Raw genomic sequence first — 18,492 nt, forward strand, 5'->3', positions numbered from 1 at the left:
TATGAATTACCCGTCTATAACACACCCCAGTAACATCGTCTTTTACAAATAGCGGTTACAGTACGGTTAGCATAGGTCAAAGCACAATTTAAGGTCACAATACAATTATTAGTGGTTATGGTGTTAAACATGCAATGGACGACAGTGATTAGTACTTATATACAGTGTCAGTAAATATACAGGGTTATGGTACCGTGCACTATGATACAGCAACACACTATTAACACTCTCGCTAGACGGCTGAGCTCGCGCTATCTAACAAGATATACACTTTACTAAACAATCTTTAACACATTTACAATTCCCAACTAAACTATTGGCCAGTACCTTGAATGGACTACCTAAAACTATCTACATTCGTTTTGGTTAGCCACACTGCCCAAGCACCACATATAGCGAGCTAGAGGACCGAATTTACACAGACGCCTCTTAGTCGATTACTATCAAAAATCTAGTGGGTTCCAAATTTACACGCCTTCCCACTTAGCCAAGATAGGTTGAGAGCTAGCGAACCAAATTTACACAGACGCCGCTTAGTCTCCCGGTCCCTCCGACCTAGCGAACAAAATATACACCCTAGAACGTTAGTCTAGACAAGACACCGGTGTCCGGCTAGGGCTATTTACACCAGAACCCCGCCTGACTAACCAAATCAAACGGTCTGACTAAAGAGCGTTCGATTGAGCCTTCGCTCCTTCCCTCCGACAGAGGGGGCAGATTCCATACACAAATAACCCCTTATGGGCCTACCGCACAATCGGTATACCCCTAGTGGGTCTGCCGTCTAAAACAGCAGTTGTCTTACCTCCTCGTTCCTGAACCTGAGTTCACACTCATCGACAGGGACACCCCAGCACTTCTTACGTAGAGGCCGATGATCTCCTGGACAACAGACCAGTGGCGCCGAGACGAAGGGAAGTCCACGCAGAAGTTCAGGGGTGCAGCCGTAGAGAACGTGGGCAAAGATAGACCGTCTCACGCCTCTGCCTCTCAGCTACCGTTGAACGATGAGTTTCCCGGCCAATGCACCAAATGATACCGGAGAAACTGACGGAAGCCAAGCACAGAGAGATGGACACAGGTTTCTTCAGGAAGGAAGAGATTCTTTATTGGATCACCGATCGGGACTCAGAGGGACTAATGTCACCAAAATACAACAAGTTCTGAGCCCCGGACAATAGTGCAGGCTCCTTATATAGGCACATAACTCCTCCCATATTAAGCTCCACCCGCACATTCTCTTGACCAATCAATACAAATAAGAATTAACTTCCTGCTTGACCGCATGGCTTGTCCAGCACAATGGAGGAGGGGAATACTACATCCTGTATTCTTGCACATGCTCCGTACACTACTGATCGTATCTTGCCTCGTGCAACCAACTGATCGATACGTCAGCATATGCACGTACACATGCCACGTGGTAATCTCGGCCTACTAAATTTATTTTTACCGAGATTCCACCACACTGTAGCTGAGGGTCAGGCAGCCATCTTCCATGCTTTCCAGCAGCAGCATGGGCTGCTGCTTAACGGTGGGGGCTGGGCTTCGTTTGGGGGCGGGGCCTGTGCCTGGGAGCCTGTCAGTGCTCCCTCCAGCCCCAGACAGCCCCCTGCACAGTTCCAGCTGCTCTGCCCTGCATTCCCTCGGGCTGTCACAGGCTGTTACAGCCCGAGGGAATATAATTTAAACACATAGCCAGCAGGTTGCTGGCATTTGGGGGTGCACAAGGGGGGGCACAGCATGATGTAGGGGGGGCCATGGCCCCCCCCTAGCGACGCCACTGCGACATGCTGGATGTCTATCCATCTCTCTGTCAATCAATCTAGTCAGACTGAAACAAATGTACAATAACCTGTTCATCATAACCATTTAACCATAAACCATAAAATTACAATATTCTCAATACCTGATTTATTACTTACCAGCGTCACCAATGGCCAGATGAATAGGAAACAAAATGATGTCCCAGATAAAATAAACTAAAAACAACAAAACAGCAGGTAAATAATGTGCAATGTAGAATGACATAAAATATTTAATAGCCACATGACAAGGGAAGTCGGTCTCAATTCCACAAGCCGCACAATATCTTATGAGTAATATAATAATTTGTACATATTGAACAGCTACAACATTATAACCACTGACGGGTGTAGTGGATAACATTGATGGGGTGTGGTTTGTCTGTGAGCAGGTCGTGTGAGTGTTGAGCTCCCTGCCCTTTTAAAGGACTATCTCCCATTCTCCCATAACCGTGAATTAACAGTCTGAGCACAGATTAGTGCGCTCTATCAAGGCTGTGGCCGGCACTCAAGGGTTCATACCCTGTGCACCTGGGGTGAGCCTAGGGTTGCCACCTTTCTTAGAAAAAAATACCTGCCATACTAATTTTCATAATTAATTATATATATGTGACATCACAGGTTATGATATCACAGTATATACATCAGAAGGAGTGACATAAGAGTAAAAATAAATAAATTTGGAAATGAGAAAATGCTGTAAACAAAATAAAAAAAAACTACTTTAAGTTAGATTAAAATTCTAAGTCGCCATGGCGCCTGGGATTTGTCAAGCCCTGCCTTGATCAATGTGCCTTTATGAAACTATATCCTATATCTTAAGTGAATTCTATGGACCACAAATGAGCAGTGATACCGAGTTAAAACAGCACCCACTCTCACCAGCCTCAGCACAGCATTGGTTGTATAACAGCATATTTTTGAAACTCTTCTGTAGTTAATTCAAATAAAGATACCTGTCTTTATAGACATAGAAGCACAATGCACACAAATCTCAGCATTCAGGGGAAAAAAAACAGAATTTGTAGTGGTTACAGATGTCCTAACACAGGACATAGCTATCTCTCCTTACTACTAGTGTCCCCCCATCTAATGTCTCCCCATTCCTCACTACTAGAGTCCCCCATCTAATGTCCCCCTATCCCTCCAACTAGAATCCCCCCATCTAGTGTCCCTCCCATTCCTCACAATTAGTGTGTCTCCATCTAATGCCCCCATCCCTCACTACTAGTGTGCCCCCCTCTAATGTCCCCCATCCCACACTACTAGTATGCCCCCAACTAATGTCCCCCATCCCTCACTTCTAATGTCCCCCATCCCTCACTTCTAATGTCCCCCCATCCCTCACTACTAGTGTGTCCCCATCTAATGCCACCCATCCCTCATTACTAGTGTGTCCCCATCTAATGTCCCCCCATCCCTCACTACTAGAATCCCCCCATCTAGTGTCCCTCCCATTCCTCACAATTAGTGTGTCTCCATCTAATGCTCCATCCCTCACTACTAGTGTGCCCCCCTCTAATGTCCCCCATCCCACACTACTAGTGTGCCCCCAACTAATGTCCCCCATCCCTCACTTCTAATGCCCCCCATCCCTCACTACTAGTGTGTCCCCATCTAATGCCACCCATCCCTCACTACTAGTGTGTCCCCATCTAATGTCCCCCCATCCTTCACTACTAGAATCCCCCCATCTAGTGTCCCTCCCATTCCTCACAATTAGTGTGTCTCCATCTAATGCCCCATCCCTCACTACTAGTGTGCCCCCAACTAATGTCCCCCATCCCTCACTTCTAATGTCCCCCATCCCTCACTACTAATGTGCCCCCAACTAATGTCCCCCCATCCCTCACTACTAGTGTGTCCCCATCTAATGCCACCCATCCCTCACTACTAGTGTGTCCCCATCTAATGTACCCCCATCCCTCACTACTAGTGTGTCCCCATCTAATGCCCCCTATCCCTCACTACTAGTGTGTCCCCATCTAATGCCCCCTATCCCTCACTACTAGTGTGTCCCCATCTAATGTCCCCCTATCCCTCACTACTAGTGTGCCCCCATCTAATGCACCATCCCTCACTACTAGTGTGCCCCCAACTAATGTCCCCCATCCCTTACTTCTATTGTGCCCCCATATAATGTCCCCCCATCCCTCACTACTAGTGTGTCCCCTTCTAATGTTCCCCAAACTAATGTCCCTCATCCCTCACTTCTAGTGTGCCCCCATCTAATGTCCCCCCATACCTCACTACTAGTGTGTCCCCATCTAATGCCCCCTATCCCTCACTACTAGTGTGTCCCCATCTAATGCCTCCTATCCCTCACTACTAGTGTGTCCCCATCTAATTCCCCCTATCCCTCACTACTAGTGTGCCCCCATCTAATGCCCCATCCCTCACTACTAGTGTGCCCCCAACTAATGTCCCCCATCCCTTACTTCTATTGTGCCCCCAACTAATGTCACCCATCCCTCACTTCTAGTGTGCCCCCAACCCTCACTACTAGTGTGCCCCTATCTAATGTCCCCCATCCATCACTACTAGTGTGCCCCCATCTAATGTCCCCCATCCCTACCCTACTAGTGTGCCCCCAACTAATGTCCCCCATCCCTCACTTCTAATGCCCCCCATCCCTCACTACTAGTGTGTCCCCATCTAATGCCACCCATCCCTCACTACTAGTGTGTCCCCATCTAATGTCCCCCCATCCTTCACTACTAGAATCCCCCCATCTAGTGTCCCTCCCATTCCTCACAATTAGTGTGTCTCCATCTAATGCCCCATCCCTCACTACTAGTGTGCCCCCCTCTAATGTCCCCCATCCCACACTACTAGTGTGCCCCCAACTAATGTCCCCCATCCCTCACTTCTAATGCCCCCCATCCCTCACTACTAGTGTGTCCCCATCTAATGCCACCCATCCCTCACTACTAGTGTGTCCCCATCTAATGTCCCCCCATCCTTCACTACTAGAATCCCCCCATCTAGTGTCCCTCCCATTCCTCACAATTAGTGTGTCTCCATCTAATGCCCCATCCCTCACTACTAGTGTGCCCCCAACTAATGTCCCCCATCCCTCACTTCTAATGTCCCCCATCCCTCACTACTAATGTGCCCCCAACTAATGTCCCCCCATCCCTCACTACTAGTGTGTCCCCATCTAATGCCACCCATCCCTCACTACTAGTGTGTCCCCATCTAATGTACCCCCATCCCTCACTACTAGTGTGTCCCCATCTAATGCCCCCTATCCCTCACTACTAGTGTGTCCCCATCTAATGCCCCCTATCCCTCACTACTAGTGTGTCCCCATCTAATGTCCCCCTATCCCTCACTACTAGTGTGCCCCCATCTAATGCACCATCCCTCACTACTAGTGTGCCCCCAACTAATGTCCCCCATCCCTTACTTCTATTGTGCCCCCATCTAATGTCCCCCCATCCCTCACTACTAGTGTGTCCCCTTCTAATGTTCCCCAAACTAATGTCCCTCATCCCTCACTTCTAGTGTGCCCCCATCTAATGTCCCCCCATACCTCACTACTAGTGTGTCCCCATCTAATGCCCCCTATCCCTCACTACTAGTGTGTCCCCATCTAATGCCCCCTATCCCTCACTACTAGTGTGTCCCCATCTAATTCCCCCTATCCCTCACTACTAGTGTGCCCCCATCTAATGCCCCATCCCTCACTACTAGTGTGCCCCCAACTAATGTCCCCCATCCCTTACTTCTATTGTGCCCCCAACTAATGTCACCCATCCCTCACTTCTAGTGTGCCCCCAACCCTCACTACTAGTGTGCCCCTATCTAATGTCCCCCATCCCTCACTTCTAGTGTGCCCCCCATCCATCACTACTAGTGTGCCCCCATCTAATGTCCCCCATCCCTACCCTACTAGTGTGCCCCCAACTAATGTCCCCCATCCCTCCCTTCTAGTGTCCCCCCATCTAATGCCCCCCCAGGGCTGCCATCAGAAATTTTGGGGCCCCTGACAAAGCACAAGGTCTGCCCCCCCCCCCCGTGTGTTAGTGCAGTGAATGCAGAGTGTTTGTAAATGTGTAGTGAATGCAGTGTGTGTCAATGTGTAGTGAATGCAGAGGGTGTGTTAATGTGTAGCGGATGCAGAGTGTGTGTTAGTGTAGTGAATGCAGAGTGTTAATGTGTAGTGAATGTGAGAGTGTTTGAGTAGTGGATGTAGTGTGTGTACAGTGATGTAGTGTGTGTTTGTGTAGTGGATGTAGTGTTTGTATGTACTAGATGAAATGTGTTTAGTGGATGCAGTGTCTGTAGTGGATGTAGTGTGTGTATTAGACACAGTGTATGTGTTTAGTGAATGCAGAATGTTTCAATTTGTGGTGCATGTAGTGTGTGTACTGTGAATACAGGATGTTTGTGTAGTGGATGCTGTGTGTACAGGTGATGCAGAGTGTATGTTAGTGTAGTGAATGCAGAGTGTGTGTCAGTATAGTGAATCCAGAGTGTGTGCATAGTTTAGTGAATGCAGAGTGTGTGTTAGTGTGTAATAAATGCAGAGTGTGTGTTAGGGTGTAGTGAATGCAGAGTGTGTCAGTGTAATGAATGTAGTGTGTGTGTAAATTTGTAGTGAATGCAGAGTGTGTGTTAATGTGTAGTGAATGCAGAGAGTGTGTCAATGTGTAGTGAATGCAGAGAGTGTCTTAGTGTAGTGAATGCAGAGAGTGTGTTAATGTGTAGTGAATGCAGAGAGTGTGTTAGTGTGTAGCGGATGCAGAGTCTGTGTTAGTGTAGTGAATGCAGAGAGTGTGTTAGTGTGTAGCGGATGCAGAGTGTGTGTTAGTGTAGTGAATGCAGAGTGTGTTAGTGTGTAGCGGATGCAGAGTGTGTGTTAGTGTAGTGAATGCAGAGTGTGGTAATGTGTAGCGAATGCAGAGTGTGTGTCAGTATAGTGGATGCAGTGAGTGTGTTAGTGTGTAGTGTATGCAGAGTGCAGGTTGTATTAGTGAATGCAGTGTGTGTATTGTATTAGTGTATGTACCTTGTGTGTTAGTGTATGCAGTGTGTGTTGTATTAGTGTATGCAGTGTGTGTGTTTGTGTATGCAGTGTGTGTTGTATTAGTGTATGCAGTGTGTGTTGTGTCAGTGTATGCAGAGTGTGTTGTGTTAGTGTATGCGGTGTGTGTAATGTGTCAGTGTATGCAGAGTGTGTGTTGTGTTAGTGTATGCAGTGTGTGTGTTGTGTTAGTGTATGCAGTGTGTGTGTTGTGTCAGTGTATGCAGAGTGTGTGTTGTGTTAGTGTATGCAGTGTGTGTTGTGTCAGTGTATGCAGAGTGTGTTGTGTCAGTGTATGCAGAGTGTGTGTTGTTAGTGTATGCAGTGTGTGTTGTGTTGGTATATGCAGTGTGTGTTGTGTTGGTATATGCAGTGTGTGTTGTGTTAGTGTATGTGTTGTGTCAGTGTGTGTAGTGTGTGTGTGTTGTGTCAGTGTATGTAGTGTGTGTGTGTTGTGCCAGTGTATGTAGTGTGTGTGTTGTGTCAGTTTATGCAGTGTGTGTGTGTTGTGTCAGTGTATGCAGTGTGTTGTGTCAGTGTATGTAGTGTGTGTTGTGTCAGTGTATGTAGTGTGTGTTGTGTCAGTGTATGTAGTGTGTGTGTGTTGTGTCAGTGTATGCAGTGTGTGTGTGTGTGTGTGTGTTTTGTATCAGTGTATGCAGTGTGTGTGTTTTGTCAGTGTATGTAGTGTGTGTGTGTTTTGTCAGTGTATGTAGTGTGTGTGTGTTGTGTCAGTGTATGTAGTGTGTGTGTGTTGTGTCAGTGTATGCAGTGTGTGTGTGTGTGTGTTGTGTCAGTGTATGTAGTGTGTGTTTGTCAATGTATGTAGTGTGTGTGTGTTGTGTCAGTGTATGTAGTGTGTGTGTGTTGTGTCAGTGTATGTAGTGTGTGTGTGTTGTGTCAGTGTATGCAGTGTGTGTGTGTGTGTGTTGTGTCAGTGTATGTAGTGTGTGTTGTGTCAGTGTATGTAGTGTGTGTGTGTTGTGTTAGTGTATGCAGTGTGTGTGTGTTGTGTCAGTGTATGTAGTGTGTGTGTGTGTGTGTGTGTGTGTGTGTGTGTTTTGTGTCAGTGTATGCAGTGTGTGTGTTTTGTCAGTGTATGTAGTGTGTGTGTGTTGTGTTGGTATATGCAGTGTGTGTTGTGTTGGTATATGCAGTGTGTGTTGTGTTAGTGTATGTGTTGTGTCAGTGTATGTAGTGTGTGTGTGTTGTGTCAGTGTATGTAGTGTGTGTGTTGTGTCAGTGTATGTAGTGTGTGTGTGTTGTGTCAGTGTATGCAGTGTGTGTGTGTTGTGTCAGTGTATGCAGTGTGTTGTGTCAGTGTATGTAGTGTGTGTTGTGTCAGTGTATGTAGTGTGTGTTGTGTCAGTGTATGTAGTGTGTGTGTTGTGTCAGTGTATGCAGTGTGTGTGTGTGTGTGTGTGTGTGTTTTGTATCAGTGTATGCAGTGTGTGTGTTTTGTCAGTGTATGTAGTGTGTGTGTGTTTTGTCAGTGTATGTAGTGTGTGTGTGTTGTGTCAGTGTATGTAGTGTGTGTGTTGTGTCAGTGTATGCAGTGTGTGTGTGTGTGTTGTGTCAGTGTATGTAGTGTGTGTTTTGTCAGTGTATGTAGTGTGTGTGTGTGTGTTGTGTCAGTGTATGTAGTGTGTGTGTGTGTGTTGTGTCAGTGTATGTAGTGTGTGTGTGTTGTGTCAGTGTATGCAGTGTGTGTGTGTGTGTGTTGTGTCAGTGTATGTAGTGTGTGTTTTGTCAGTGTATGTAGTGTGTGTGTGTTGTGTCAGTGTATGTAGTGTGTGTGTGTGTGTTGTGTCAGTGTATGTAGTGTGTGTGTGTTGTGTCAGTGTATGCAGTGTGTGTGTGTGTGTTGTGTCAGTGTATGTAGTGTGTGTTTGTCAATGTATGTAGTGTGTGTGTGTTGTGTCAGTGTATGTAGTGTGTGTGTGTTGTGTCAGTGTATGTAGTGTGTGTGTGTTGTGTCAGTGTATGCAGTGTGTGTGTGTGTGTGTTGTGTCAGTGTATGTAGTGTGTGTTGTGTCAGTGTATGTAGTGTGTGTGTGTTGTGTCAGTGTATGCAGTGTGTGTGTGTGTTGTGTCAGTGTATGTAGTGTGTGTGTGTGTGTGTTTTGTGTCAGTGTATGCAGTGTGTGTGTTTTGTCAGTGTATGTAGTGTGTGTGTGTGTGTTGTGTCAGTGTATGTAGTGTGTGTGTGTAAATGTCCAATGAGGAGGGGGAGGGGGGCATTTTAACATTATTAAAAAAAAAATTTAAAAAAATGAATTAATTAAATTGTTTCTCCCCCCTCCCTGCTTACCTGTGTCTAGGGAGGGGGTAGATTCCATCCCTGGTGGTCCGGTGGCATGGTGGGGCCCCCCGGCTTCCTGTTACCGCAGAGGGGGCCCAGGCAGCACACAGCTTCTCCTCTTCTCTCCTCCAATAACTCTTGCGAGACCCGCGGAGCGTTGCCATGGCAACCGGGTCTCGCGAGAGTTATTAGCAGGGAGGAGAAGAGAAGAGGCAGTGTGCTGGGCCCCCTCTGCGGTAACAGGGAGCTGGGGGGCCCGCGGCTGCACACATAGATAGCGATATTCGCTATCTATGTGTGCAGGGAGGGAAAGTGGGGCCCGGGACTGCCAGAGCAGTCCGGGCCCCCCAGGGCCGCCGGGCCCGTGACAACTGTCACGGTTGTCACCCCCTGATGGCGGCCCTGGTCCCCCCATTCCTCACAACTAGTGTGCCCCCATCTAATGTCCCCTCATCCCTCACTACTAGTGTGTCCCCATCTAATGCCCCATCCCTCACTACAAGTGTGCCCCCATCAAATGCCCCCCATCCCTCACTACTAGTGTGCCCCCATCTAATGTCCCCCTATCCCTAATGTGCCCCCATATAATGTCCCCCCATCCCTCACTACTAGTGTGTCCCCATCTAATGTCCCCCATCCCTCACTACTAGTGTGCCCCCATCTAATGCCCCCCCATCCCTCACTACTGGTGTGCTCTCATCTAATGTCCCCCATCCCTCACTTATAATGTGTCCCCATCTAATGTCCACCATCTCTCACTACTAGTGTGCCCCCAACTAATGTTGGTGTTCGGAATCCACACATGGCTCTGCATTTGTACACAAGACTTTCCTGGGTGAGCCCTAGATGGCTGAGGTTGACGGTACCTCACACGCTACTGCCCAAGAAGACACGGAAGTGATCCTGGATCCTACTGGTCAATAGCTGTTTAACCCACACAACATCCGCCACCCATGTTCGGGTCCTGGCCCCCTCCCAAATAACTGGCTAACTTTATGCACCTGTGGCTTTGCTAGCCTCTGAATAAAGATGTCTGTAACTGCTTGCAGTCGGACTGCCCACGCCCTTCCCTTCCAGACAGAATGACACAGACAACTGTGTTTGATCAGCAGAAGATGATCTTCATGGCTGTGGGTGGCCGCAACCCCGCAAGGGTTTCAGGAGAGAATCCAGAGACGCCCAAGACAAATTGCTGGTCTCTATTGGCATCTCTCAAGGATAAAATACCTGATGATACCAGCACCATCCGGGAATGGGCTCAAGATATTTGTGAATGGGCATAGAGATGTTTCTGTTTCATCAGAAACACCAATGTTTTCCTCTCCTCTGAGAAGCGCATAGCAGCGCTCCTCCGTATTGACGGAAAGTTAGCGGATCTGGGTGCCAAAACATTGGCACCACAGGCACAAGGCACGCTCTTTGAGGAGGCTTTCCTGAGAGAGATTATTGCACATGTTAATGTTCTCACTTTCCTCATCAAGATCCAAACCTCCAGGAGGAAGGTGTTCCGTGGTAACCCATCTAGCAGGGTTCAGCTGGGCTGGTCGACAGCGGGGCCATGTTGCCAACCGCTTTGGACCATCAGACCCCTATACCTCGCTACCACTTCCTTTTTACCCGAAGTGGGTGGGGTACTCCAGCTGATCAGACGGAGGACACGGAATGCACAGATGCGCTAGATTCTGTTTTTCCTCAGGTAAAATGTCTCTATGGTATTATCGAATGTGCTTCCTACAATGCCCACATGAGATACCATCACTTCAAGGTGGAAGGCATTCAAACTTTAAAAGGGACCTTCGTCAGGTAGGGGGCTGGTTTGCAAAAGTGGACATGAAGACACGTCCTGTTGATCCCTTTCCACCCCTCTTGACGATGATATCTATGTTCCCTGTGATGCAGTCAAACTTGGCACTTCACCTGCCTCTTCAGCTCAGCTCCTTGGTGCTTAACGACACTACTAAAACCAGTAATTGCTCACGCATGGGCTAGCGGGTTGCCTGGAGGATATCCATCGGTACCGAGTGGTCAAGACTATGTCAACATTCGCAATTCTCAAAGGTCTGGCTGGAATCATTGGGCTTCATAGTGAATCGACAGGAGTCTGCGATGGCCTTTCTTCCTGGATGGTCCACTTCTTAGGATTCATAATCGACTCTGCGTCTTGCAACCTGAAGCTTCCCCCTTCTCAAGCTTCAAGGAAATTTGCAAGGTCCTCCGCTGCAACACTTTGCCCCTCAACACACTCCCACGGATCATGGGCTACTGTCCTTCTCCATCCAGACTATCTTCTTGGACCGCTACTGTAGCGGATTGCATCAAGCCTGTCCTGTAATATTCAGATAAGACTGCATTTGTTTTATTGTATCCGTGTATATATGTAATAGATGTGTATTTTCGGATGTGGGTTCGGTAGTCTCATAGGAATTAAACTACCGAACCATCAGATCACCCCAGTGAGAAGTGTGCGCCTCGTTAAGCGTTCACACTTCTCCCAAACCGCAGCTTAATGGGTAATTGGTAAATGCCTGGGTGGCCGCTGTTCAGTATACGAACCACGCGTGGTGGCCATCTTACGCATAAAAATCTCAGCGGTGTTTGGTCGTCGAGTGTCTGGAACTCAAATCGGACACTCAGACAACCGAACACCGCTGAGACCTCCAAAGTTCCGTAACTCCCGTTCGGTAGAAACAGAGTACCGAACAAGGGAACTACAATGCAGGTAATATTAAGTGTGGATGGCAAGGATTGTTATATGTTTTTACTGCCGAACGGAGACGACCGCAGGGCCCAAACACATGGAACCCTTTTCGGATACTACCTCGTGTGCGGTCGGTCAAACTTCACCCTCCACCTAACTCCCGAACCCCTGGTCCGATCTGGGTGAATTTTGGATATATTATTCACACAGATCAGGATTATGCTATCTACTGGTTTAGGGGTACATCCAGGTTTTGGGGAATTGTATGGTACAAATAATAGGATTATGAGTCACCTTGAGAGGAGGAGATGTGTGGGAATTAACTATTACTGTATTGGCTGATGTCCTAATGTGTGTAAATCCCTCCCTTGCATGGGAGAAACTCTTAAAAGGAGACTGTGGGAATAAAAGTTCAGTTCTGCTCCTGATGCTGTGTGTCGTCCAGTTATTGGGAGTGCTGTTGGGATATTGTTGGATTATTTTACCTGCTGGAATTACTACTCTATGGATCTATAATACTTGTTCATGAGCCTCACTGGGATCTTAAGTGGAGAATAGCTGTGGAATATCAGCTCTCCGCTACAGCTACATTAACCAGGACATGGTGAGGTTTCATTGGGCGAAACCCACCTATGACCCGCCGTACTTTGTTCTGGAGTCGGATACTAGCCTATGGGGGCTGCGGAAACCACCTTTGAGAGTGTACACACAAAGGTGTGTGCACAACTCTGGAGTTACCCCTTCTCATTACCTGTGAGGAACTGGATCCTTCACTATGCGCAGCCTTGTGAAGGAGTAATCCGTTTGTTGCATCCTACTCCAGATGGACAGAGCGTCGGCAGTTTGTTATATCAATCTCCTGGACGAAACCTACTCATGTCTCCTATCAGGCATCACGAAAGGCATCTTCGATTTCTACCTCCCTAGCAGAATCCCCTGAGGGCTTTCGATGTGGATGTTTTTTCCTTTTTCCCCCGACGGGGTTACGGTCCCTGTCTCTCATCGCACTATTCGTATTTTCTTCCTTGGTTTTCTCGTCTTTTCAGCGTGAAAATTACAAAATATGAAGCCTCGTGTCATGTTGTAAATTGAAGATTATACTAGCTTTAGTGTACTAATAATCTTAATTTTAGTAATGACAGGAGGCAGGTATTTTCCAACCCTGCTTTCTTATTCCACCCTTTCTGTTAGCTTTCTTTATATGTCTCACTGGTCTAAGGTAGGTTGGGCTCTTAATGTTTTGTGTTTACATTGATGATTTTATTTCCATTGGTTTGGAATTGTCATTGGAGTTTTATATGATTGTTGTTCAGTTATCAGATTGTAGTTTACAAATTACTACTATGAAATGATGTATACTGTGTGTTACTTGGATTTCCACATGACTACGTGTCTAAACTTCCCGGGGGTGACACATCTCACCACAGATTGGCTCTCCCACCTCTAGAGGGATCACCAGACTTCAGCGTTCTTCAATTGGCTGCAGGATCCGGAGCGCACGATGGGCCTCCCCTGGGGGCGTACGCTTTTCTCCATCACCTCTGTGTTCAGCGAGTAACACTGACCTTGGACACGCCACTGTGACGGAGACAACCTTGGTTCCCGGACCGTCTGGGACTGTCCGGTGAGGATCTCCTCCACCTGCCTTCATACCCGACGCTCCTCACGGACCCAAAAGGGAAACCCACACCTCCTACTCCTGGAGGGTCGGCTGACCTTGGTGGCCTGGACTCTTTCTGGGGTTCTTAGCAGATCGGCAGACTATCGCAGGCTGCTAGGGACCGCTTATGGGACTCTTGGGCCCCAGGGACACGACAATGCTACCTCTCCATCTGGGCATTCACGGTCTGGTTGGTGTTTGGAACGGAACCGCAACCCATTAATGTGGTAAATTCAGCCAGTTCAACGGCCCATGTCCCGGTCTGGGGATTCCTGGTGAGCAAGGATCCTCTTGTTACGGTCCATGTCTGTCATTGCACTATTCGGATTTTCTTCCTTGGTTTTCTATTCTTTTCTCTTAGCTTTCTTCATATGTCTCACTGGCCTAAGGGCTCTTAATGTTTTGTGTTTACATTGATGATTTTATTTCCATTGGTTTGGAATTGTCTTTGGAGTTTTATATGATTGTTGTTCAGTTATCAGATTGTAGTTTACAAATTACTACTATGAAATGATGTATACTGTGTGTTACTTGGATTTCCACATTCATGACTATGTGTCTAAACCTGTCACACATTCTCTTTTCAGTTTTATTCGTCCCTGAAGACGTTTTGGTTGTTCGTGTGGAATTCTCGGGAAGTTTGCTTCTTCTGATGTTGGATTTAGGAGTTATTGTAATTGTTTATATGTTATATGTTTACTTCTGCTTGATGTTGCTGTCTTAAAGAGGAAGTGCTAAGGTCACCATACCTCATGTACATCATACTCTCTCGTGATTGGTTCTTTTTTTTCTATATGTTTCTTTGCTGCTCTGGAGCTAGTAATTAGAGATTATGTCACAAATCATGTCACAAAATAATTAGCATAGATTGTAGTATGCCAATTAGAATATTTTTATTTAGATTAGTTTAATGATAAAAAGGACATAATGTATTGATTAAGGTAACATCCCCAGGACCTACTTGAAAACCAGAGCAATCTGAATGTACCTTTCCTGGTAAAATACTTTGTTATTATTATTATCCAGCACAGTAATGTTGGATTGATGCACAGAATCATCAGGTTGAATCGATCATATAACCGGTATGCCTTTCTTGTTATGAGAGCCAACATTTGTTTTTCTTTGTATATGTAAAATTACCAGTATTCCGGCCCACCATGGTGTTGCAATATGAACTTCTCCAAAACATCCAAATATGATTATTACTAATGCTGTCACAAGTTGGAGAATCTAAAAGGCAAAAAAACACATAAAAAATATAGTTAAGCAAAATGCAACTTATCATGTGCTGTGTATGTGGACATTTTATTAACAAGTAAATGCCTCAGGACTGTTTGCTTTTCCTGAATACTTATAATGTTCCTTACACCAGTGTTTCTGAACCTTTTACGGAGAAGTATCCATGCAGGTCTAAAAAAAAAAATCCAAGTGCCTTGAGAAAGTAATTTCTATTAATTTATTATCATTGTTATTATTGCCATTTATATAGCGCCAACAGATTCCGTAGCGCTTTACAATATTATGAGAGGGGGGATGTAACTATAAATAGGACAATTACATTTAAAACATGTAAACACATAACATGTAAGTTAATCTGAAGTATAAAAGCCACAAAATGAAAATATAACATACACACATAGTTACACACAAGGCACTGACACACACCTTGACACACAGAGAACACTGACACACACAAATTTACAAAGAGGACACTGACACTCACTGCTACTCAGAGAGGACACTGACACACACATCCGGGTAAGCAGTTGCCTACTCCGCCTTAGCACACAGCCGGCCGCCTCCTGTGGGGCCAGCTAGCCATTTACCCCAGGCTTTTGATTTGTGCACAAGTACCGCAATTGGAGAAACCATGCCTTACACTACCAATCATTTTATTTACTTTCTCCATATGTTCATCCATCATGTAAACATTTTATCCCATGTAGGATCTGTAGTTTTATATTAAAGTCAGAGCCCGGTTACACTTTAGACAGCTTAGGGGGCACTTCCCTTGTCAGTGTTTGGAGTCCCGGCTGCGATTGTGAGGGGGCTTCCTTGAGCCAGCAGGGAGATCAAAAGATCTCTCTACTTAGCCCTGGGCTCCCTAACTACATTGAGGAAGATTTTGGTCTGCACCTCTATCTGGCCCTTCTCTGTGACTTAGAGTCATTGACTCAGTGCTGGAAACTAAAGGGAGCTCTTAAAGTGACCTGTACCTAACAGAGGTGCAGACCAAAATCTCCCACCCTGGGATTTTGCCCAGAAATCTCTCAACTGAACTACTCTGCCAAAAGCTAAGTAGGAAGGGGGTAACTTTAAGTTAAAAAAAATAATTAAATATGTGTTGGGAGGCCTCCCCTCATACACTCAGACTCATCCCCTGTCACACAGCACAGTCTCCCACTAATCCACAACACACAACCCCTACACAAGGAATTTTGGCTACTCAGGCAAAAATGCATTTTGCCAACTGTGTCTCCTAACCCCCCTTTTGAATTTCTTACCCCCTTTGGTGTTTCATATCCCCTCTCTTGAATGTCTTGTATTTTATCCCCCCCCCTTTTTGTGTGTCTTACACCCCCTTGTGTGTCTGTTACAACCCCCCTCTCACTTGTCTCTTACTTTCCCCAGCCCCTTCTTGTGTCTCTTCCATATAGACATAGATATACAGGCAAAAATACATACATGTACAAAGACACAAAAATACAGACAAGCAACCATAGGCGCACAGACATAGTTATTCAGGTTCACAGTCACAAAGATATACAGACACACAAAAGGCATACAATCAAACAAACCCAGTCATATAAGTACATAGGCATACAGTCTACACATACAGGACACACAGACACAGACAGTTATGTCTCAATTACATACCTACATCTTAGCCAATCAGGTCCCTGGGAATCATGCTCTCTGTCTCTGATCTGTGGATCGAATTCAATAGCCCAGCCCCATCACCATTTATTATTTGAGAAGATATACACAAGGGATAATTATTTCATTGTGTGTGGGGTTATGTAGAGAAATAAGGGCTATGATGGGGGGTAGGGGTTGTGATGGGAGGATATTAGCTGTGATAGAGGGTAGGGTCAGCACTGGCGGATAGGAACTGTAGATGGGCTTTACTGGGGATAATGGCTGTGATGGGTCTATAGGGGCTGTTATAAGGGGTGTAGGGGCAGTAATGTGGATATGGTGCAGTAGTGGGGGGAATAAAAGTGATGTGGTGGATAGGGTGATAAGAGGGAGATAAGAGCTGTGATGGTGGTTATGAGGAGATAGGGGCTGTTATGGTAGAGATAGGGGCTGTGATGGGGTTTTATGGGGGAGATACGGGCAGAGATGGGGGAGATATGGGATGGGAGAGGTAGGGGTTGAGATGGGGAGGTAGAAGTTGAGATGTGGGAAGTAGGGTCTGAACTGAAATGGGAGAGATAGGATCTGAGATATGAGAGGTAGGGGCTGAGATGGGGAGGTAGGGTTTGAGACGGGAGAGATAGGGACTGAGATGGGAAGTAGGGGCTGAGATGGGAGAGTTAGGGGCTGAGATTAGAAAGTAGGAACTGAGATGGGAGAGGTAGGGGCTTTTATGGGAGAGGTAGGGGTTGGGATGAGAGAGGTACGGACTGAGAACTCCCTCCTCCGGGCAGCCGTGGATCATCCTCCTCCTCTCTTCTTTTCTAGCACCAGCCCACTAGGGGCTTGACAGGGAGATCTCTTGATCTCCTCCGTCACCCCTGTGCGCCTGGCCTGTAGCTCAGCCACACTACATAAAGTGACCGGCAGGAGAGGAGTACTGTGCACACTGACATTTGCACCGCCCCCCAGCTGGTGTGTCTGAAGGCGGACATCTGTGCCATCTATGGTAAAGCCGGCCCTGCACGCAGACATTCTACTCTACAAACAAAATGTATTCATTATATATAGATAAAATCTACAGTAAAGAAAAAATACAACTCATAGAGTAGCACAGTTAATCACACCAATATACTAGTGTTCAAGGTGACAACAAGCAAAAAAAAACAACACAAAGTATCACCCTTAAAATTATGTGGAAAGACACAGTGTAAATAGCTGAAATAAAATACATAAAAAGCACTCTTTAAACTGTAGAATGGGATGACAGGACTCCCCCCCAGTCCTCACAATACAAAATATATAGATAAAATCTACCGTAAAGAAAAAATAAAACTCATAGAGTAGTACAGGTAATCACACCAATATACTAGTGTTCAAGGTTCATTATATGCAGCCACAATCAACCACCACACACAACTCAACACATCCTCCCTCAGCAAAACACAGCATTCAGCCATCAACACAGCATTCAGTCGCTCCAGAGGCGTAACTAGAAACCACCAGAACATGGTGCGAAAATAGCTCTTGGCCCCCCATGTGTCTCATCCTCTCCCCCAGCCCCTCCATGTGTCTCATTCCCAGCTCCACCATGTGTCTCATCCACTCCGCCCATCCAAGTGTCTACCTCCCCCCTCCCCGTGAATCCATGTGTCATATTTCCCCACCAGCCCTCTATGCGTCTTATTCCCTACCTGAGCCCCTCTATGTGTCTTATTCCCTCTCCCTAGCCTCACCATGTGTCTCATTACCCCAAGCCTCTGCACGTGTCTCCTCCCCCAGCCCCTCCACATGTTCCATACCTACCTCAAACCCCTCCACGTGTCTCATCCCCTCCTCAAGCTCATCCATGTGTCTCATCCCCCCACCAAGAAAGCCCCTAACATGTGTCCCATTCCCTGCCCCACAGACTCCTGCATGTGTTTCTCAACCCTCCCCTCCTGTACCTGGTCACTGCTGCGGTGCCACCAGGAGCAGCACAGCACTGCCCTCCTGCTGGTCAACCTAGGACCTTGCCCCTGGCCGGTGCGGCTGTGCACTGGACTTTAAGGTATGCCGTCGGGTAACAGCTGCAGGGGTCACAGCGGTGGCTGGGCCCCCTGGAGTTTTGTGTCCATTGCCGCTCCGACCCCCATTCCA

The 18,492-nt window shown here is 46.7% G+C and overlaps 1 protein-coding gene across 3 annotated transcripts in view; it reads right to left on the reverse strand.

The window, feature by feature from the left end:
- The window catches only part of LOC134608006 (membrane-spanning 4-domains subfamily A member 4D-like), a 61,024-nt gene that overhangs the window by 26,249 nt on the left and 16,283 nt on the right, over window positions 1-18,492 (reverse strand). For 2 of the 3 annotated variants that reach the window (XM_063450636.1, XM_063450637.1), the window contains exons 3-4: window positions 14,635-14,724; window positions 1,926-1,982 (exon numbers count right to left, since the gene is read on the reverse strand). In XM_063450636.1, the coding sequence (XP_063306706.1) occupies window positions 1,926-1,982; window positions 14,635-14,724 (147 nt within the window). The remainder of the gene's footprint in view (window positions 1-1,925; window positions 1,983-14,634; window positions 14,725-18,492) is intronic. The other variant, XM_063450639.1, reaches the window with a different exon arrangement.

The sequence above is a fragment of the Pelobates fuscus genome, chromosome 4 (genome assembly GCF_036172605.1).
Source record: "Pelobates fuscus isolate aPelFus1 chromosome 4, aPelFus1.pri, whole genome shotgun sequence".
NCBI lineage: Eukaryota > Metazoa > Chordata > Amphibia > Anura > Pelobatidae > Pelobates > Pelobates fuscus.